The 21957-nt window shown below is 38.8% G+C and overlaps 2 protein-coding genes across 5 annotated transcripts; one reads left to right on the top strand and one right to left on the bottom strand.

The window, feature by feature from the left end:
• The first annotated feature begins 99 nt into the window (after positions 1-99).
• dnaaf5 (dynein axonemal assembly factor 5) lies at positions 100-13746 on the top strand. The gene is made up of 13 exons (XM_056752800.1): positions 100-1391; positions 1715-1899; positions 3045-3169; positions 3273-3385; positions 3615-3847; positions 4272-4502; positions 7976-8119; positions 8196-8364; positions 8506-8653; positions 9327-9477; positions 9581-9737; positions 11587-11778; positions 13589-13746. The coding sequence occupies exons 1-13, from the start codon at positions 860-862 to the stop codon at positions 13711-13713; spliced, it is 2505 nt and encodes an 834-aa protein (XP_056608778.1). The 5' UTR covers positions 100-859; the 3' UTR covers positions 13714-13746.
• Positions 8541-20666, bottom strand: LOC130426183 (centriolar coiled-coil protein of 110 kDa-like). 4 transcript variants are annotated; one of them, XM_056752807.1, is made up of 12 exons: positions 20572-20666; positions 19689-19851; positions 19442-19570; positions 18195-19329; positions 17958-18064; positions 16868-16984; positions 16694-16777; positions 16200-16316; positions 15882-15958; positions 15357-15419; positions 15196-15258; positions 8541-8672 (listed from the first exon to the last, which is right to left on the bottom strand). In XM_056752807.1, the coding sequence occupies exons 1-12, from the start codon at positions 20619-20621 to the stop codon at positions 8663-8665; spliced, it is 2115 nt and encodes a 704-aa protein (XP_056608785.1). In that variant the 5' UTR covers positions 20622-20666; the 3' UTR covers positions 8541-8662. The 4 variants fall into 4 exon arrangements, with proteins under 4 accessions (XP_056608785.1, XP_056608784.1, XP_056608783.1 ...); XM_056752806.1 differs by having other exon boundaries at positions 8542-8675; XM_056752805.1 differs by lacking the exon at positions 8541-8672 and adding an exon at positions 11789-12075.
• Positions 20667-21957: the final 1291 nt, after the last annotated feature.

The raw sequence follows: 21957 nt of genomic DNA, 5'->3' as shown, positions 1-21957 counted from the left end.
GTGACTTTAAAGCAGTGTTTTTAGATCGCTATCGCGGTACCTTTTGTATCATAATTGGTTTTGTGTGCGCAACGTAAAGTGGAATCGGTCTGTGTGCGCATAGCCGTGTGAAGTCAAACACACCTCAGATGAAACACGTACAAATACCAACTACATTAAAACGATTAAAACACAAAATGTACTCAAATGTTCCAGGTTATATATCTAGACTTTGCCGCGTGTGGTATTTAAAGAGTTTTTATGATCCTCTGGTTGAGCCAATAGGCGTCCCGTCATGGGTTTGTGCGTCGACCAGGATGGCATGCTGTAAGATCACAGATCGCACCTCTATGAACAGCGGCTTTTTGTGACTGAATACACTTATGGGAAAGTACCATGTACGATTTTGTAGCTATGGTTACAAACGTCGGAATTGCATGTTTTGGAAATACGCAGATTGTTCTGGAATTATTCGTATATTGTGCCGTATTGTCTGCGGTGGGTCATATTTGGATTAGTTAAGAGGATAGTCCGTAACATATACAATTATTTAAAATTAAACTAAAGGAAGCGTAATTAAAAAATTTAAGAGCTTTTTTTACATTCAACAATACATTAATTTATCACACAGTAACTGCTGCTGTATTTCACAAATAGTTAAAAAACTAATCGATTTTCTGAGATAACGTGCTATTTTGTTACATTGATTTTAACTTTGTTTAATTGCTTTCAAATGTGTTGTATGGCCTAAATTGTCGTTTAAATAAAGTTTCACTTCTTCGAACGTACCACAGCCGTAAAGCTAGTAGCATTGTCGTAACGGGGACGGTCGTCATGACAACTCGTCTCCAACCACAACAAAAACACGTGTGAAGCAGAAATGGCGTCCGCCAGTGATGAACGTGCGGCTGCGGATGTTTTAAAATCTCTCGCTCGACATTTAAACTGTTTAAACGAGGACAACAAAAGCGCAAGAAGGCGAGCTTTAGATGCGATTAAACGAGAAACTATCGACCAGGGCCTGTCCAGCGCTGTACTGCAGGAAGTCTTCGTGTGTTTGTTGAAGACGCTGCTGAAGAGTCTGTCAGATCCCGCGGAGACATGTAGAGACACGACTATTCAGATCATAATCGCCTTTATTAGATCCGTCCCCAAACCAGAGGACACTCTGCCCTATCTCATGCCCTCTCTGGCGCAGAGACTCGGAGGGAAAGAGATTCTGGAGCCGGCGGAAGAGCTCAGACTGGCACTGATGGAGATGCTGTCTCTGGTGGTGGAGGTATGTGGGAGACATCTAGCGCCTTACCTGGACGACGTGATGAGGATCCTACAGAGAACCATCACAGATCCTTTTCCAGAGGTGAAGAAAGAGAGCTGTAAATGTGCCATTCATTTCGCCAAGTGTGTTCCTGGTAAGTCTAAGTAAAGATAAACAGCTCGGATTTTGATTGTAAACACAAAAGTACATTATTATCTTTTCATAAAATGTAAATGAACAGTCGTGAATAAAAGATCATTATTCAATACAGCATGCGTAACTGGTTTTTTAGTTGAGTATGATTAAGGTAAGTGTTTTATGAGGTCTTGAATTCCTGATGTGTTATTGGTTGTCATGGTAATGGGGGCAAACTGATGCTCTAAAGAAAGATCGTGAGTGCTTTAAGATATTGATTCAGTAATTGATATGACTATCGAAGAAGGTGTATGTTTAATGCATTGTTTGTTTTTTGTTTAGAACATTTTCATCTGCAGGCGGAGTGTCTTTTCAAGCCCTTATTGCAGACTGTTTCTCACCAGCACTCTCAAGTGAGAGTTACAGCCACTCACGCTATTGGTGCGGTCATTCAGTACAGTGCTGGCAAGAATGTGGATGACGTTTTGTCCCATTTGGCACAAAGATTGTTTGATGATTCGCCACGGGTAGGTTTACAGCTACTTGGCTCATTTTACTGACAAATCAATGAATTCGAACCATATAAGTGAAAAGGTAGTTTTTTATTATTCAAGGTAGGGCTCCACGATTAATCGTATTTTTAATCGTGATAATGATTTACGCTACCCACAATTAATTGAACATAACGGTTGTGATATTAATGTTTTAAAAGCACGCACAGAACTCCTGATAAGGTCTGAAAATCATCACTGTCGGATTGAAAGCTTGCATCTCTTAAAGTCCCAGTGAAATAAAAAATTACTGTTCTTATTTTTTCATGAAATACTGCAGCATTTATAGTAAATAGCTAATCAATGTGGGTCATTTTCTTTTTAAAATTCGTGTACCCTCATAATCTTGAAATTGCACTTCCGCCCTGAAATGACTATCCATCTCAAATTCCCTAAAATAGACCACTTGGGCGGAGCAATCCGTTAACTCCTCCCCTTCAACTGTCAGTCTTCAACCAGTTCCATTACAAAATGCAACATCTGTTTTTTTACATCCAATCAATTCGCAGTAAAAACCAAAAGGCAATGGCAAAAATGTTCCTTTGAAATTCCTTTTCACTCGGAAATGTGTCACAAAACCGAAGTAAAAACATTCACAACTTCAGGTTCGAGGGGACTTTAATCCGCCACAAAAAACACCAAATTTTTACACTGGATTTGTAACATTTAAATACCTTTTATTTGCAACAGACAAACACAAAGAGTGACCAATAGAAATGCTATATCATTTTTTTTTAATAAATAAAAATGAAGTAGCAAGGTTTCAGTCTGAAGGTCGCAAAAGGTACATTTTTGGGCCAGAGTGTTAACATGATTGCGTTGCAGCAGATTAAACATGCTGAAGGGAAATTGAAAAACTAAAATTATTAAACTCGCGGAACAATCGCTGTTATTAATCGTGATTAAAATGTTGAACAAAATAATCGTAATTATCATTTTGCCTATAACATTGCATCCCTAATTCAAGGTTTATTTGATTAGAGATTTTTCTTGGTATCTTTTAAATAAATTGGTCTGTCTATTAAGTTATTTTCATTTATTTTGTATTTTTTTAGTCACTTGGTTAAACATTTGCAATGCACACTTTTTTTTTGCCTCATGTGTTGTTTTCCTTTTCTCAGGTAAGAAAGGCTGTTACTGTAGTGGTAGGTGATTGGCTTCTTCAGCTGCCCGACAGATACTCCTACTTTCACAAACTCATTCCACTTCTCCTGAGCAGCCTGAGTGACGACATCCCTGAAATCAGGTGAGGCACTGTTTATAATCATTTAAAAAGTCTCTGAGAGCAAATTTGTTTGTTGGCTTATTGCTTTGCTGTGCAAATTCCTGTTTTTACATCATTTTTACAGGTCACTTGCTGAGGATTTGTGGAAGAAGATAGGAGCCCAGTGGGAGATGGAGAATGAAGATGATTTGAAGGATAAGATGGACTTTCAGCTACCTGCTCTTTACGCATGCGAAGGTGAGTCGATATTCGCAATTCGTCAACAAAGTGCAAGTTGGTCATGATGAACACAACCCTAAATGAGAGCTTTTGGAAGATGGATAATTATATGGTAAATTAACATTTTGATCACTAATCAATACAGATGATATTTTTTAAATAAATATCTTCAACATTATGCAGTAATGGCAACTGCAAAGGAATTTTGTTGTAAAAGGCAATATTTTCTCATATCTGTCTTTGGCAGGTGAGCGTCCCGGGCTGGGGTGTAGAGAGCTGGTGGTGAGAAATCTGTCTAAGCTGCTTCCTGCAGTGGGCCGGGACATTGGTGACTGGTTAGTGCAGACACGAGTGAAGACCGCCCAGCTGCTGCGTGTTCTTCTGCTGCACGCTGAAGATCACAGCACGCAACACCTGCAGTCGCTGCTCACGGTGCTGTACCACGCATGCGCTGATGCTGAGGCCGACGTTAGGACGCAGGTAACCCAGCAGACAGTCTGGTTTATTGTTTCAATTTGATGTCATTCAACGTTTACTCAACCTCATGTCATTCCAATATTGTAAGATGTTCATTCTTCGGCAGAACACGAAATAAGATATTTGGAAGAATGTTGGAAACCAACCAACATTGCCCCCTATTGACTTCCGTTATATTGATACAAATGAGACAATGTCTTCTTTTGTGTTCCACAGAAGAAAGAGTTATATACGAGTTTTGAATGACATGGCGTTGTCATTCCATTAAAGATCTGTGCTGGTAACCTGAGCAAGGCATCTACTCCCAGGTTCTTCAAGGGAGTTTGTGAGCATAAGATAAAAATGTCAAATGACAAACCCCTGACCTAAGAGATGTGTGCAAATCTTCACCTGAAAGGCTAAGCTCTTTCTCTCTCTCTCACGGCAGTGTTTAGAGTCGGCAAAGCTCTTGGGAGTGTTTGTTAGTCCAGAAGTCTACCTCAAGTTGCTCCTACCTCACGTTGTTGACTCCGCTTCCTGTTCGTCGGCCTCTCCCTGGGGTCCTCTCATGGTTCTGGGTGCTGTATTAAGAGGGAGCTCAACGGAGGCATTACGCCCTCACCTGTCACAGATCGGAGACACGCTTGCACACCCTGAAGTCTGTCAGGGGTCCCAACAGGTGAGACACTATGACATTGCTGCACTCTAGGTGGGTTCTGAGTGTTTTCAAGGTAACGGTAATGTCCCGCACATGGAGATTTGCAGAGATTTAGAGGCCACAAGTTATACATTTTTAATAAGATCTGATTTTTGTGCTTGCCATGCAGAATGAGCTTATGTCATGATGACTTTTTTTAAACTGGTCTGGAGATTTAGGTCTACAATATGTCATGAAATAGTTTTCTGTTTAAACATCTCTATTCTTACATCTGTATTGCAATATTAATGTTTAACTTTTTTTTAACGTCCTCGTTGCATTAAAAACAACGGTGCTTCATTGGTTCATTTATTTTCCACAGCATTTCAGAGCTTTCCTGAAGAATGTTTTTTATTACATATTTCCAGACATTCAATCACACACACATGCTCATGTTTCAGATCTGTTAGAACACATCTCCGTCACAGCTCTCGTTTCGAGTGGAAAAATCCCACCCAGACCCAAGAGTCAGGACCTTGTTTCCCCTCAACCCACATTCGGCTCCCTTTGATATCAAAAATAACACTATTTTCTGACTGTACCATCTCCTCTGTGCCAAGTCGCCATCCCTGTGGGCTTTTCAGGAATTTCCTCCGCAGCGTAATAAAAGAAAAATGGCTAATTTCACCCTGACCCCCGACGTCTGCTTCAATCCCGCAACACCCCGTTTGATTCGCTGAGCCCTCAGAGGGGGTTTGGTCCTGGTGACCCGGTCTCATTTTTGACAGTTACAATCTCTCGTCTCGTCCACCCACCAGAACTTTTTCTTCCTATACATAGAGTTTTTTCAAACTCATTCACCAGGACTTGGTGACTAACAAACAGAAATGGCAACGTCTGTCGCAGATGTTGAACGGCCTTTGACCCCCCTTAGAGTAAAAGGGAAGTAGGAAAGTGGTGTCAGTTTTAGGAAAGAAAAAGGGGATATTTTGTTTATAATATCACTACGATTAACTAGGAACAATGACTTAATCTTGAACAGCTGTGTGACACTGAAAATGTAAAGTACATCATATTAAAGGTCCAGTGTATGATATTTAGCGGCATCTAGTAGTGAGGTTGTGAACTCCAACGGCTCACCTCTATCTTTCAAAGCACTATGGTGGCTGACACAGGACAAAGATGTGGTCATGTTTTTGCTTCTTCGCTGAAGGAGATAACGTATTTACGAAACGTGTTCTGTAGAGCAGTTTGTCCATTTAGGGCCACTGTAGAAACAACATGGAGATTTCCATGTAGGGGAACCCACGGTGTATGTATATAGAAATATCTCAATAAAAACAAAACGCTTCATTATGTAAGGACTTTATATATCTCTGAAGTTGTGTATATTATATTGCATTTCTGTTAATAGATCCTCCTTTATATCACACAATGCACCTTTAAAGCAAAGTGAAGAATTTTTCTGCTACTGTACCTTTAAGATGTCTCTATGTAAGTGACTGCTGTTATGATCAGGTAATCTTTGTGTACTGGTATATTTCGCTCTGCTAATCTCCCAATTTGAGGAATACAGAAAATATTGTTGATATGGGACAAATTCAGAATAAAAAAATGTTTCATAGAAGTGAGTTGTGAATAATAGCGTATGTTAATATCAACACCGGACTTTCTTTTCTTCTGCAGAACACAAAAGAAGATATTAAAAAAAAAAATTGTGAACAAACACAGAATTTCATTTTTGTGGGAACTATCCCTTTAAGTGGTAGCACACTATCTAGGGAACAGAAGCTGTGGTAGGCAGATGCTCGGCCTGTGTCTTCAATAGGACGGCTGATATCAGTCGCTTTGATGTTGATGTTGTCAGAAAGCCATTGGAAAAGAGTGTAGGAACAAGAGGTAGGAAATAACACGCCTGCATTCTTCCTTTGAAGATGTGTTAAAGAGAACTTAGATGTCGTGGGACTTTAAAAGCAGATGGCATTGGTGTAATGGGTTTATGAATTGGCCCCGATACAGGATCGTTTTGTCATGCCTTCAGGATATGGAAAGAGAAGCATGTTTTTTTAATGCGCTTTGTTTTCGTGCTGCTACGAGGAAACTGCGAAGAAGCTCGTAAATCTTAGAGATAATCAGGTGTCTAACAGAAGAGAAACATACGTTTGGATCTGTTTAGAGGAACAGCTTCTGTCTTCTTAGATTTTCTTCACATTCTTCCCATAGAAGGTTCAGATCACAGCAAACGTATTAAAATACAGCTTTTTGTACACATACTCTAATGTTCACTACATAAAGCTTTATCCAAATCTGAATGAGTCATTCAGAAATGATGCAGGTCCCTCAAGGATCAGAGAAGTTCGTAAAAATGAGCACGAAAAACTAAATCATGACTGTTTTTGGCTCAAGAGACTGTAATAAGTGGGCTTTGGGGAACAGAATGCATTGCAAACCTGTCTGCTCATGTCAAGGCTGACAGCTGTGGGCCTCTTCACCTCTGTCCTGACAGAAGAGGCGCTGGAGACGGTGTCGGACCAGACAGACGTCTTCCGAGGGCTCGTCGTCAAGACAGCGGCGTGTTTATGGATAGAAATGATTGGCAGCGAGCGCTGGTTAGAACGGTGCGTTGCAAACAGTTGTCAGAGCTGTCAATCATTCCATAAGCCCCAGGCGTGAACTAGAGAACGTGTTCATGTTTTATGAGCGTTAGCTCTATCTGGAAATCTGCTCATAAAGTCAATCTTTTAGAAGCATAACACAATGGAAAAAGCGTTTCTTGACCTGTTGGACTTGGACGTTTCTTGGACTTGCTTCTCTTTAGTGTACATACATTTTGTGAGTCTTCTTAAAGAGACAGTTCATCCGAAAATACAAATTCTGTCATATTCGCCCTCATGTCAAAACCTCTATGTGACACTTTGTTCTGTGAAACACAAAAGAAGATATTTTGAGTTGTGATTTTGTGTCCACATGGCACCAATGTTGTTTGATTACCAACATTCTTCCAAATATCTTTTGTGTTCTGTTGAAGAGAGAAAGCCACGTTTGAAATGACATGAGGAAATGATGAAAGGATTTTCATTTTGGGGTGAACTGTCCCTTTAAGCATTTTTCAGATAAGTGACCCTTAACATAAATAACAGGAGAAAGCCGCGGCGTTTGGAAACTGGTTTCTGGGTTTTGTGTAAATTGATGGTAAAAGTATCCCGCGCGTGCTCTTCCTGTAGGCACATCTGCAGGGTAACAATCCAGTCTCGGGTAATGACAGAGCTGTGAAACAGAGGAAACCGTGTCATGATCTTGTTGATGCTCTGAACGTGAAAACTTTGTCTAGACATGTGATCACTGCGTGGAAGCAGGTTTTCAGGGGATAAGAGCTTTAGGAAAGGGAAAATAACAGGGAGTAATGGAAAGAAAAACTCATCAGAGCTTTCCGAGGTCAGACAGTTTGATCTCTCTCACATACACACACGCAATGAAATCATTTTGAAACAAGTCATTCGAATGCTTTCTTTCAGGTACTGTATCTGGATCAGTTGTTGACGTGTGTTGGCACTGTGCTGCGGGTTAGTCAGGTGGATTGTGATGTCATCAGTATACAGCTTTTGAAGGTTCTGGTGTGCGTTCAGAGTCTGTCATCACATCAGGAACAGCACAATGAGGTAAAACACATACACACAGCTTTTCCACATTATATCACGCAGTTTCAGATGGATTGAATGTTTTTTTGTCTCAAAGGCAGAAGAGCTGATGAGACGTCTGTGTGAGGTTCAAAGTCTGCCGGGGATGTGCGAGTTATACAGACGGCACATGAACGATCTGTTGCTATGGCTGTTTGACTCCCATCACGCCTGGACCGGTCACTCCGTTCAGAAAACACAGCTGGAGATCATCGCCGTCCAATCAGGTGAGTACGTGGAAAAAATATGTCTGATGAGGTGATCGGCGTGTTGGTTAGTCACGTGATTTCAATATGAGAGCATGACATTTTTGTGGAGCGGAGTTGATTCGCTAGATCTCTTTTAATGTGGTTGAGTGTTTCCTTCAGGTCCGGTTGTGGGAGAGTTTCTGTCAGCCTTTTTGCCGTTGTTAAAGAGTTGTGTTGAACCGAGTCGAGACCCGGAGTTGAGACTTCACATCTTCACCATGCTGTCCAAACTAATGTTAGATGCCGGCAACACGGTGGATTCACAAGGGTCCGTTCATCACACGCACCTGCTACACAAACACAAATCTTGAACTTCATGTAGTTATTGTGCGGTTTGCATCACCCAAAAGCATTGAGCGTATGAAACAACAACATTGTTTCACTCAGATAAACTCAGCTCAACTCACAGAAAGCAGCCAAAATCACTTTTTTAATGTGCAATAACACGCCACAATTTAAATGATAGGATTGAAGGTGATTTATGATGACACAATGATAAATGTGTATTCTGACATCTTGGAGATGCCTAAATATTATCTCTTTCAAAGAGGAACCTTTGAAATAAGTCATATTATAATGTCAGGATAATAGCCCACAGAAATCTAGTAAAATCCCCCTCTCTTAATGTGGTGTATGATGCTGTTAACCTCAGACAGATTCTAGTTTCATGTGGGTCTTTGATTTACAAAGTAAAAGAGAATGAAATGGAAATGGAAACCACACACGTGTATAATTGCCTAGTTGTTTAAATGAGGACATTTTATAAACTTCAAGAAAACATTACATAATTTTGGTATTAAAATAAAAACATTATTTATCTTTACCCCAGACATGCTAAAAGGATCTTCTCTAATACTGTATGTTACACCTATTTTATAGAAAGCTAATCTATATTGGTAATATCATTCATAAATGTGTTCTCGCTTTTTTACTCTCTTTAGGAGATTTGGTGAATATATGGAGGTGGTCCTAAAAGACTTGTTGTTGCCTAATCTGGTGTGGCGTTCAGGTCGGTGCGCTGCGGCTGTCAGGACGGCTGCTCTGAGCTGTGTTTTAGCTCTTCTGCATGGGGCGGGTTTACAAGCAGAGCGAGTAAAGATACATTTTAAAACTAAAGATTAAATAATAGTTTATTAGTGATTTATTTATCTTTTATTTGTTTAAGTGAAAATGATGCTATGTAATGCATTTGTAGGTTCTGTCAATGGAGGAAAGCCTCAGGACTCAACTGATCTCGGCTCTGGAGGAAGATTCCAGACTGGCCCGTTTATTGGCCTGCAGGTCACTTCACTCACTGCTGAAACTCACAGCGCATCAGCTCAACACGGACTCACTCAACAAGATCTATCCGGGTAATCATCATCATACACATTGACAGAGAAAAGATGGACCTGAGAGTAGTTTAAAGACTGAAGTGCATTAAATAGTGGTCAAATAAACTTATATCGTTGGTATTAATTGTTCATCACAAACAAGTTCAATGTTTAACACAGAAACATTGCAGCTCTGGCCCATGAGGTCCACTTTCTTGAAAAACGGGTCAAAATAACACAAAAGATGCTCTGTATTTTTCGGACCTCAAATACTTCATTGAAAACAAGTTCTTGTTCACTTTTAAGCAATACAACAGTCATATTACTACATGTATTTAGGAAAAGTTATTTGGAGTATAGCTCCAATCCTGATCAAACTCACCTGTCTGTAACTTTTATTACTAAACATTTCCAATGGACAAAAACATGGTCATAAACCTGAGATGGGAGAATTAAAATAACGTTATCTGGGAATAATAAACCTGCAAATATCGCGACCTTCCAATCAGAATCAATCATTCCTACGAGCCGTTTAATAAGAATGATTAAAGTAAAAGGGCACCGAGGCTATCAGTCACATCAAATCTCTTTTTGTTTTCCTCAAAAAAATTATCATGCAGTATGGATTACAAAAAGAACTGATTAATTGTTGGTTTTATCAATATTATGTCAATTATATTATCAATATTAATATTTATAAATATTTTTTTTGCATTGTATCCTTTTTAGCTTGTTTTTGGTTGAAAATGGATACTAGACCAGGGGCCGGTTGCATAAACTGTATGACTAGTCATAGAAGTGAGTCATCAAATGTTTTTCCATCAAGACTGGTCATCACTTCTTTTCAGTTAAATGAAAAGGTAGAGTAAGCTATTGAAAAATGAAAAGTAAGACTGATTAGTCCTTACTAATTGCTGGGACTAGTTGTTAAAGGGGTCATATAACACGGCTTAAACAAATCGTATGGTTTGTTTTAGATGTAATGCAATGTGTATACATGATATCATGTGCTAAAGCCATTGTACTGACAGGTACGCCCACCTTACTTGCGTATACATTTGGGCGGTCTTAAGGCTAAGATTTTCAGTCTTAACTAGTTGCAGGAAGTCTGTGCCAGTCTCCAGATTTGATCAGTCAGTGTTTTTCTATCTGAAACTTTTAAAAAGTCTGCAAGTGTATGATGTCTAGGTTAAAAAAAACCTGTTCATATTTTAAAAGTCTTTTAGTGAAGTGTATTCCAGCCATTAGTCAAATCGTACCTCAAACTGACCTAGATTTGTGGGGGTGTGGTTACACGAGGCGTTTCAGGCAGGTCTGGGTGAGCATTCACTTATATAGAGCAGATAGAATGCATCTTTTGTTCCCACACTTTAAATTTTTGCAATTTATGTGTCAAAATACATGCATGGGCAACTTATTACACACCAAAGACACAGAAAAACAATTATTTGTGCCATATGACCCCTTTTAGACGCAGTCTTAACTTAGAGGCTAAGTTTATGCAACTGGGCTCAGGGGTTCTTAACCTTTTTGACTTCAAGCCCCCCCACTGTATTCAACAATATTCAAAGACCCCCCTCCCACTCACAAAAACTACTAATTTCCACCCAGTACAATATTAGAGCTTGATATTAACTGGAAAAGTGTTAATTCAATATAAAAATGGACAAATAAAAAGAAATATCTTGACTTTTGTTGTTTTAATATGTATTTTAATGCTCATTTTATTACTTTAGCTATCCTAAAGGCTCCCCTGGAAGTTGGGGTCCCCTTGTGGGCCACGGCCCCCATGTTGAGAACCCTGCATTTGGCAGATGCTTTTATCCAAAGTGAAATCAAGGTAAAGTACTCTGTAGGGCTAAAGGACTTGTGTGTGTGTGTGTTTCAGAGCTGCTGAAGCGTGTTGATGACAGCAGTGAAGATGTCCGTGTTGAAGCTCTAAAGTCTCTCGGCGAGTGGTTCTCATCTCTGGGAAATAACTATGACACTCAATCATGTCGTTCGCACCTTGAGTTGCTGGTCCAGCAGCTTCTCCTCTACATGGACGACCCTGACAGCAAAGTCCAGGACTCTGTGCTCGGTAAGGACCGCTCATAGTGTATGTTTTTCTGCTTTGACCTGGATCTCCACTGATGACTGGCGTTGACACTCTCGCGGTGTAAGATAAATCTCTTCCTGCTGCAACAGGAAGTGATTCAGATCTCGGTTAATGGTGTAGCGCTGGGCTGTGGCCGCTCGGCTCGGCCTCCTCGTTCATCACTTCAAAGCAGCTCATTTATCCGGCGGTTTTACACTCTATCCATCACACGCTCTTCTGCTACCGGCCTTCAGAGGGTCACGAGCTGTCGACAGCCCCCATAATCACATGCCAGTGTGTCTGTACAAACACACACAGAGCGTAGCACATGTAATATTTTGACTTTTATTTGACACACTTTTATAGTCATTTGAAATCAAAATGAACCTTATTTACTTCGTAGTACATGTTTCTGATCTTATTGTGCTATTTATTCAGGGCACCTACGTTCAATTGTCACTTGCCGATAGAAGTCCTGTTGAAGTTAGTACAGCATTGCTTTCGCAACGCAAAGGTCATGGGTTTTAATCCTAGTGAACACATCGATAAAATGTATACCTGTAAGTCGCTTTGGATAAAAGCATCTATTTCGTTTAGTTTGCACACTGCATACTCTCTTCAGAAAACACAATTGATTGTTTGTGTCTGTTTTTTACTTTATCTTGTCTTTATTTGTCATTCTGCTCTTAAACGCATCTCGTATTTCAAAGACACGTCAGATGTGATTAATGTCCATTATCGCGCCACGCTTCCTATATCCCATAATCCCTCATTCCGTGGGTTAAGCTTGTAATAACAGCGCACTCTCTCTGCGCTTAAGTTACTGAGGAAATTCACTTGTGACTTCACACAAAGAAAACTTTGTGTTCTAGTGCGCTCACAGACGAATAAAGTGCAGGATAAAAGTAAATCCCCCCCACCAAACAAATCAGGATCAAACCGAATCCCCACAACAAAGACTCGATCGCTGAGAGGACACAGCACAGCTTTGTAGTTTGCTTTGGTCGTAATGGTGAGTCTTATGTTTTATAAAGGCAAAGAAAAGGATGCTCTTACATTCGAGGACAACAATAGTATCATTGTATTGAACCGTGTTGAAGTTCACATTCACAAATGTTGCGGTATAGCTATAAACACATATATACAGTTACATTTATAATGATCGGTATTACCTGGCAGATTAATAATAAATCCTGATATTTATTTTTGGTGTTTTGGTGCTATTAGATAGACTTGAACCTGCATCTCACAGACGAGCACCATGAGCTCAGCATGTCTGAACCGCATGTGCAGCTCGTTGCACATACAGCCGTGGAAGAGGATATTCAAAATATTCATTTAGTCAGTATTTATAGATGTATTGTGGTCATTCCGGCCCAGTTTGTGTTGAATATTAACAAAATCAAACCTCAGCAGTGACAATGTCATCCAACAGCAATATGAAAGACTGACAGCATGACAAGACACATGAAAACTGTGATGAAAACCCAGGTTATCACCTAAAAAATATTGTGAATATGAACCTTGTTTTCTTTGCAGTTTTTGAGGTCAGAAAAAAATACAGAGCATCTTTTCTGTCATATTGATCTGATTCTCCAATTTTCTGCAAATAAATGCAAATAGAAATATTGTTCGTAATTTACAGAATGAAACAAAAGTGATTTGTTTTACCCAAACACACACCTATAAATAGTCAATATAGAAAACCAGAAAATAATTTTGAATCCGTCTTTCAATTTAGTTAATTTTGCAGTATTTTCTATTTCATTTTTAGTGTATTTTATTTAATTTCACTCTTTTTTTTCTTTTACAGATGTCCTTAAGGTTGCTAGTGAGGTTGATCGTGATCTCCTACAACAACAAACGGAGGCTGTGCGAGAGAAACAACGCAACCCTGAGTTCTGTGATAAACTGCTGCAGCACATTTACTCATTATAAGACACACGTCTGTGAACAAACTCACAACACACCACAGATGAGGGAATGAAAAAGAGATGAAGTGTGGAATTCACATCCAGAGATACCACAATCCTTCTATGAACATATAATATTAATAATTCAAATGAAATCCTCCCCTATAGTCAAAGGGAACACAAATTTTTTTTAACTTGTCTTTATTTAATTCTTGTTTTGTACTTCTCATATTGTTCAATAAAACTGTTCAGCAGTGTTTTACACGTTGAAACTTGTCAGTGTCGTTGTTTGAGATGATATTTCCCTTTCTTCTGGACCACTGAATTCTTTTAATGTTTAATTTGTATTATTCTAAAGTGCCTTACTTTGATGAAGAAGACAAAATATGAAGTAAAACAATAACAGGAGGACCAACGGCTCATATGGTAGAATAATAGATGTATATGATGTATGTATGTCACATTGGCTCAGATTTAAGATAAGGACTTTCTGTCTTCATTCAATTCAATATTTCTCTGTCTTTGAATTCGAGTTTACGCAAACATTTGGCAGCTGCACAATATTTTTTTGCCTTATTATGGGTCTTGTATAACGTACTGGTGAAGTTAGTGACTTTATGTACAGTTAAATGTCAGGTTAACCCAGTGAATGCTGTTTCTTAAGCCTCTCAGAATGCTGAGCTCTCTCCTCTGGGCTCTCTTTGTAACTCCTGCAACGCATTAAAGGAAACAGGAATATATCATATGTATCTTATTGTTTTAAATTCTCGTTTTATTAAATTTATGATGTTTTATAAAGATTAAGGTTATTTTAGTCGACTAAAATTAAAACGTTGAAAACGCTTCCGTTCATTAAAATTCAATAAAATGTTGACCTTAAAACTATTGGGAAAACGTAAATGGAAAAATTGAAATGTTGCCTCAAAAATAAATCGAAATAAGTTAAAATGACTTAAATTATAGTAATAAACAAAAAATATTAATCTTATATAGCAACATAAAAAAACTAATAAATTATAAAATGACAAAAGCAAATACCCAAATTGTTAAAACTTTAACTAAAATTAACATAAAATTTAAAAGTTAAAAAATAAAAGCTAATTAAAAATATAAATAAAACTAAAATCAAAACTATAATTACTCTGATTCCAATTGTTAGAACACTGGTTTGTTGTTCTAATCAACTGTATATATAAAATAGTGTATTTGGAAGCTTTCTACAATGATCTATTTATATTAAATGGTTCTTTGCCATATATTTCACAGGTAATTCGATCCCAAACTCATCAGATAACTAAATGCGATCCTACTTAATGCATTTACAAACCAATGTGGCCAATTTTAAATGTCAGCTGACACGTCTGGCAGGTTTCGTGGCATTTTCAGTACTATACTGGATGTGTCCACTGCAGATCGTATTAAAGTTCAAATTCCATCAGCAGAAGTGTGAAAGAAAATGGGAAGTAGTAGGAGAGGGAGAGCGGGCGATCAAAGGTAAAGTACTGACCCGCGACACAGTAGCTGCTGGCCTGAAACCAGAGCGTTCTGACCCTGACTGGGCTGCAGAATCCTTATATGACAGAAAAAGGAGAATATATTAGAAAACTACAAGTCTAATGTATTCACTTATTAGTGTTTGTGTCTCTTGATTTGTGTATAATTATTCACCGTTTTGCAGGAGGACTCTTGGTCTTCTGTGCTTTCCTCGTCGGACCTGGAGATTCACCCACCCTATAATACAAGAAGAGCAGATCAGTGAGTCTTTAAATATGCCTTTATGCAAATAAAATGTCATTTATTTGCTAAAACGCTTTGTATGTCTGTGGTATTAAGCGCATGCCAATGTCACTTTCACCATCACGTACCAAACTATAATATGTCTGTGAAATGCGAGCAATGCAATTTTGTATCATATTTGTATTTCATGAGCTAAACGCCAGGAATGTGTCACTATGGAATGTTTGTTCTGGACACACATCTGAGAAAATACCCTGGCAAAACTTCTGAAATTTTACACTGAGGTATTTGATGGATAATGTGTGTCTGTTCTGCTGAGCATCCGAATCTTGTTTTGATCCATTCACTGTGTAAAACAACAATTTGGGTCGGATTCAAATTCATAAATTGCACTTTCTTAAGAAACTATCAAACAAATATGTTTGTGGTTATAAATCACAAAGCGTAGGCACTCGCCTTTGTTTTTTCCTATCAAGAGATTTCTGGGTAGCAGCAGACAGGATCATCTTGTCTTTGGAGGTTCTTGCCTTTTCCTGTGGGTCACACAGTAAAGGACCAAGTTTGTTATTAAACTGCAGCGTTGGAAAGAAAACAAATTCCTTTAAAACAAAACAACACATGCTTTTTGCTATCTACAAAAAAGGAATAATAAAAGAAAGAAACGATTGGCAAAGAGACAGTCAAACTGTTATGCTTTCATAAGAATATACAGTAAATAGAAGTAGACCAAAGTGAGATCTAATTGAAGTACAGATGGACAACATGATCGAATACCATCTCTCTGAGCTTTCTCTCCGTGCGAAGATCTCTGTCTAGTTGAAGCAAAAACAGGCGCTCCTCCAGTGGCATTGTAAAGAAGATGTCATGAATGTCAAACAAAGCTGCGCGCAACTGCCAGGGAAACAGAAAAAATGTTCTGTAAGGTGTGGAATTGAAAAAAGTTCAAATAGTTTGGTTGCCTTGCTGAATAAAACGCAGAAGAAACCTGCACAGAAATTTGAATTTGTTCAATGGTTATAATGGGAATTGTATTTGTCTCAATGGAAACTATTATTGTCTGGGTGTGTCTACTTGGGTCATATGTTGGGTTCTCTTGGTGGAACCTGGTAGGTGCAAACCAAAATAATCCTACTGGACCCATAGCCCACTACATAAAGATGTTGTAATGGTTTTAATGGTAAACAGCTGAGGGTTCTACTTACACTTTATTCTTTATTCAAACTGACTGTTGTAGTTATGATCAAATCCTTTGTGCAGTGAGTTCTCACCTGAGCTCTGACTCGCTCTTGCAGAGAGAAATCCTGCTCAGACATCTGACCGCCACCAAATGAATGAATAAACTCCTGTGTGTCCTGAGGAGAAAAGCAGGGAAAGGGATCAAACGCACAAAACTTTTTAACAGAACAGTCATGCAAATCTGAAGAAACACCGCATATTCTTACTTGCACAGTTTGACACAGATGTTTGACTTTTTCCGTTTTTAACAGACGTCTGGTGAGAAATCCTTTAACGATAGCACAGAGGTGACACAGTGCCCTCTGCTGGTCTGCTGTTAGAACCTGAGCAAAAACAATCAACATTTAACATGTTTATCAAACATCCCTTCTATCGGTACAGTATCGGGCATTTTATTGTTATTATTTTAAGTAATTGTAACACAGTGTAACAAATTGTTGTTTTGCCCTACCTTTTTATAGAACAATTCTGTGATGCTCATTATTGTGGTAATATTTATTTTCATAGCATCAATGTTTTTGTGTATATGTAGTCAATTTTGATCTTACGATATATCTTTATATTGCAAATAAACAAAAACTGTACAAATGTTCACATGTTTTTAAAAAATACAATTGTCAATGTCAATAAATTCTAGAAATGTCTGTAGCACGGGGAAAGTGGGATGAAGTGAGGACGTCTGGAACGTGGTTTGTGAGGACAGTATAGCCAAGACAAAAACGATCAATGAACACTTCTGAAGTTCTGGACGACTTCAGTTTAGTTACTATTGTTCTGAGCTCAGTGTTATGCCTGTAAATTTAAATTTTTGCATGCAAGTAGCAAAACCGAAATGTCTAAATGTGTGTAGCATCGATGAAAAAATTGTATTCAGCATGTTTAAATTTAATTAAGAAACAGTAAAAAGTTTGTGAAAAATTGGTTTATTTGTGTAATCCAACAATTTTTTTCACAGCACAATACTACCATGTTATTTATAATTTTCCTGTTTTTATATTATCTCTATACTGTTTTCCCTACGTGACAAGGATTATTTTAAACCAGGACTAGGATTTAGTTGAATTAGGATGTATAGTCGTTTTTTTAATTTTGCAACAAAAAAAACATACAATGCAACATATATATTTTAAGATAATGCAAGTTGTTTTTGACCAAGACACCTCTAACATTTAAGTTAGTCTCGCCTTAAAGCCTGTGCGAGAAACCGCCCCTATATGTGCTAACATGTATTTACCGTAAAGCTGCTAAGCAAAATTGGAATCCTATAGAGATCATTGAAAAATACATTAGCACTACCTGGCTCAGCCTGTTTCTGGTTTTCCTTCCGCTGTAGTTCAGGCCTTGTATATAAATGGAAGCATGTTTGGAGGGCGATGGGATTTCCAAACTGTTAGACGGAGAACCTTGAAAGCAGAAACAAAACAGTCATATGTGTTTATTTTGGCAACTGTTTGCAATCCAAACTATTTTGTTGTAAATTTGATCGTTTGTTGTTTTTGCTGTAGTATATTTTACACCTCGTTGTTTACATACCAATACTGGACGCGGAGTGCCAAGATGACCCGTCTCCAGGACTCAAAGAGCATACGGGGGTGAGAACTGTGTAACGCTCACCGACTGCCCTCAATTCACACCCGTCCTCGCCCGCTACAGGGCTCAGACCACCCTGACCAATAACACTTTTACCTTCTATCTCAAATGATAGGTGGCCGTGAGACGGAGAGCCCGGGGTGAGATCAGACTCCATAAAGACACACAAGGGACTCTCTCGCGTGTAGCTTTGGCTCATTGGTGATGTAGGAGACACACGAAGGGGAGTTCTCGCAGTGACCCCGGCCATAAAGCGAGGCATTCTCTGCTGGGTCCTGTCTATGAGAGGACTCTGCTGGCTATCCAGCGTGTGACACCTCCTCCTGAACAGAGGGCTTATGACTTTAGGGTCCACCGGAGATGTTTCTAAACTTTCCTTCGTGTTCAAGGTCTCACTCAATGGGCTGAACCAACTGGTGCCATCACATCGATTCGAACTCGACGATTCCGCTCCGAGCAGCCTCCTTTCTCGATTTGGGATCAGGGCATCCTGTGGTGTCCCGGTGGCCGTGGTGCTTGGTTGGTTTGGGTTGTCGGGATAGAAGAAGATACTGCATGCAGAGATGGGGCGGGGGCGTCCACGATGGGGCCTGACAGTTACATTGGGCTCTGGGCTTATGAGAGGACCGGGAGAGGATTGGCTGGGTGAGTAACCGGACGGTAAATAGCCGGTCAAACAGGACCCGCTCACATCCAAAGAACTGATGTTTTCTTTATCCAACGGGCTTTCAGGTGGCATCACCTTTGGATCAACTGTGTTGATGCTGATGAACTTTGACCCCTGGCGACCTTGTTCTTTTTCAATAAATTCACGTGACTTTTTTAATAAGTGCTGCAGACTCACTTCTTCAGCTTCTACCTTGTTTTCTGCTTGCTTTTCTTCTCCAATCTTCGCTTTAATGGCCTCTGAGCTCACAGCTGAGGGGGATACTGGTGGCTCACTGGTCAAAATGAATGGCTCTGTGCCCTCACCTGGTGTTAGTTTTGCAGTACCATGCACTGCATAACCATTGTTTTGTTCTGTTTTCGTCGCATCATGCTGCTCTAAACTATCTGGAACATCCAATACTTTTGGTGCCTACAATGTAAGTCGAATACATTAATACAATTCTGTGACGTCATTAAACATTTATTCCGTAAACTAAGATTGACAATAATGTTTAATGTAAATCAAAATATTTTTTTCTTACTTTACTAGTCCACAGAATGTTCTGAATCTGATTGACAAGATTATTCTTATAATAAATCTGTCTCTTCGCTTCCAGTTGTATAGCTCTTTTCTTGTATTCAGCCACCTCTCTCATTTGCTTCTCGTTAAGCTGAAAATTCACAACATTCAACATTAAAATAACAATGAATGTCAATTAAACAAAACATGTTTGAACTCTTGTTTTGCATAAATTATAATAACACTTCTTTATATATGCCTATACTCACCAATGGAGACAAAACTGGCCTGTCATGAAAGCTAATGAACGACTGCGCACCCCTTTGAACAGGTACGGGACTGCAGCTCTTTTGATGCAGCATTTCTGACTGCAGGTTAGACAAAATGCGTGCGCAGAAATCCTCATAGCTGTCCATGTTTTTCCTACAGCAACTATTGCAAAATGAAATAGAGAAAATAGTTAAAAACAAGGTGCATGACATGTTAGATTACAGATTCAGATTAAAAATAAAAAATAAAAGTCCTTTCCTAATGATACCATTATAAACCATCAGCTGTTTAACATTGGAACCATTACAATATTTTAATGGTGTTCTGTTGGTTCCCATTGGAGCAGATGAAATCCCACCAGTAGGACCCAACACATTACCAACAGAGACCCACAGACACCATACTATACTATATTTTGCCTAAATAAATGCAATTCTCAGTATTCAATTGTTTTATATATTACATATAGATTTAATAACGCAAAATAAACACATATTTGATCCCCTGAACACAAAAAATTGTTTAACATTTCACCACGCTTCGAAATATATGTATCAGCAGATACCAATGCACAAAATTGTTTGCCTTTATCGCCATGTAGACTATAGCGGTTTATAACATAAACAAAATATCTAAATATATATTAAACACCAACAAACGGCATTTTCGCCCCCATCTACGATTGTTTTAATATATGATGTGCATGACCCCATGCATTATGTCAAGCGGCGTTTTGCTGATGTTTCAGTTGTGGATGTGCAGATGCAACTCGCGTCATCGCGCGTTTGTGAAAACGTTAAAAATGATAACAACGCTAATATAATAAACAACCAGCTGCACAATTCCCTGTCGTGAGCAGATGTTGAATTAAATATATCCTACCTGTCAAATGTCCGTCTGTCATGTAATGAATGCTGGGGTCTCTTGCGCATGCATGATCCTCTTCAGCACCGCCCCCTTCCGTCAGCATCATTTCTATCATCGGCAAGTAAACTAGTAGATTCAATTTCACATTGCTGTAATGATCTTAAACATTAAATTTCATACATTAATTAAGATCAATAAATTATTCCTTTAAAGTCTTTCGATCGATCTATTGAAGTACTTTTTCGTGTACCGTATCTCTACATAATCAAGTTAAAACAGATTTTATAAACATTTATTGTGCCACACAAATCAAGCACGGATTGATCGTTTGTAATAAACAACGTTTATACGAAAAAACAAATAATTTTCAAGCAGCCTCTTGAACTTGGCATGCGCTGCAGCTGCTGTAGGCGGGGCCGTCACTAGAGGGCGTGGTTTCTTCCTCACGCCTCACTGTGCGCGCGCGCCTGATAGCTCAAACAAATTCATTGGTTTCATCTGCGTGGCCTCATCGAGATGTACCTCAACTTCATTCACGTTATCCTAAAAGGACAAGGTCGCTTGAACTTTACTAGTTCTTAGATCGACTCGTCTAAATATAGGTTTCCAAGCTCAATATTGTGTTTGAGAGATCGCTCAAGCTATCTTGGACTTTGACAACTGACCTGCCTGCGCCGCTTCGGGTGTGTGTGCAGAAGTGAGAAAGAAACAGTAAGTAAAGATTGTCAGACTTTAATTATTAAACCGTAGACTGTAAACGTTATAGTTACTTATTGCGGTGTAAGAACCGTGCCAACCCTTTTCTTTACAGAGCTTCCTCTTTTGACATTGTGTGAGGTTCTTCGGGGTAACGTCTCGTTACACTTGTGGGCAAAGTCTTCAATGTTTTTAGGTTTTAGGTCACAATTTGCTTTTAAACTCTTTTCTGTTGTTTGAACAGAAGTGAATGAGTAACGTGCGCTGTTAGGCGGTAACTCCACCCTGTATTGCATTTACTGTTCAAAAATTCCACTATAATGTTTAACCGTAATTTGAGCATTACGCCGGATGACCAGCAGGTGGTGCAATTGTGTAATTTTTGGGGCGTGCTGGGGTTGCGTTGACAAGTTATAAAACATGCACTGCGTATTTAAAGAATGATCTTTATCTGACGTTTAACATTAAGTCTAAATTTGTTGTAAGGATTTTTGCATTCTTGTGTACTATACACATTTTTTTTCTTACTTTTTAATTTTTTATATTTGGACGATCAGTATAAATTTATTTCTATAAATGTACCTTATATATAATACGTTTTATGTCTTCTATTACCATCTTCTTTTAATTTTATTAACATATCAACACTCGTTGAATTGTTGACAGCTTTGTGGACGGCTTCTGAATCCTTATATCCAAGCGTTT

Source organism: Triplophysa dalaica, chromosome 7 (assembly GCF_015846415.1).
Source record: "Triplophysa dalaica isolate WHDGS20190420 chromosome 7, ASM1584641v1, whole genome shotgun sequence".
Classification (NCBI taxonomy): Eukaryota; Metazoa; Chordata; class Actinopteri; order Cypriniformes; family Nemacheilidae; genus Triplophysa; species Triplophysa dalaica.
Note: the sequence above shows the minus strand (reverse complement) of the source record. Positions and strands in the feature narration are given on the sequence as shown.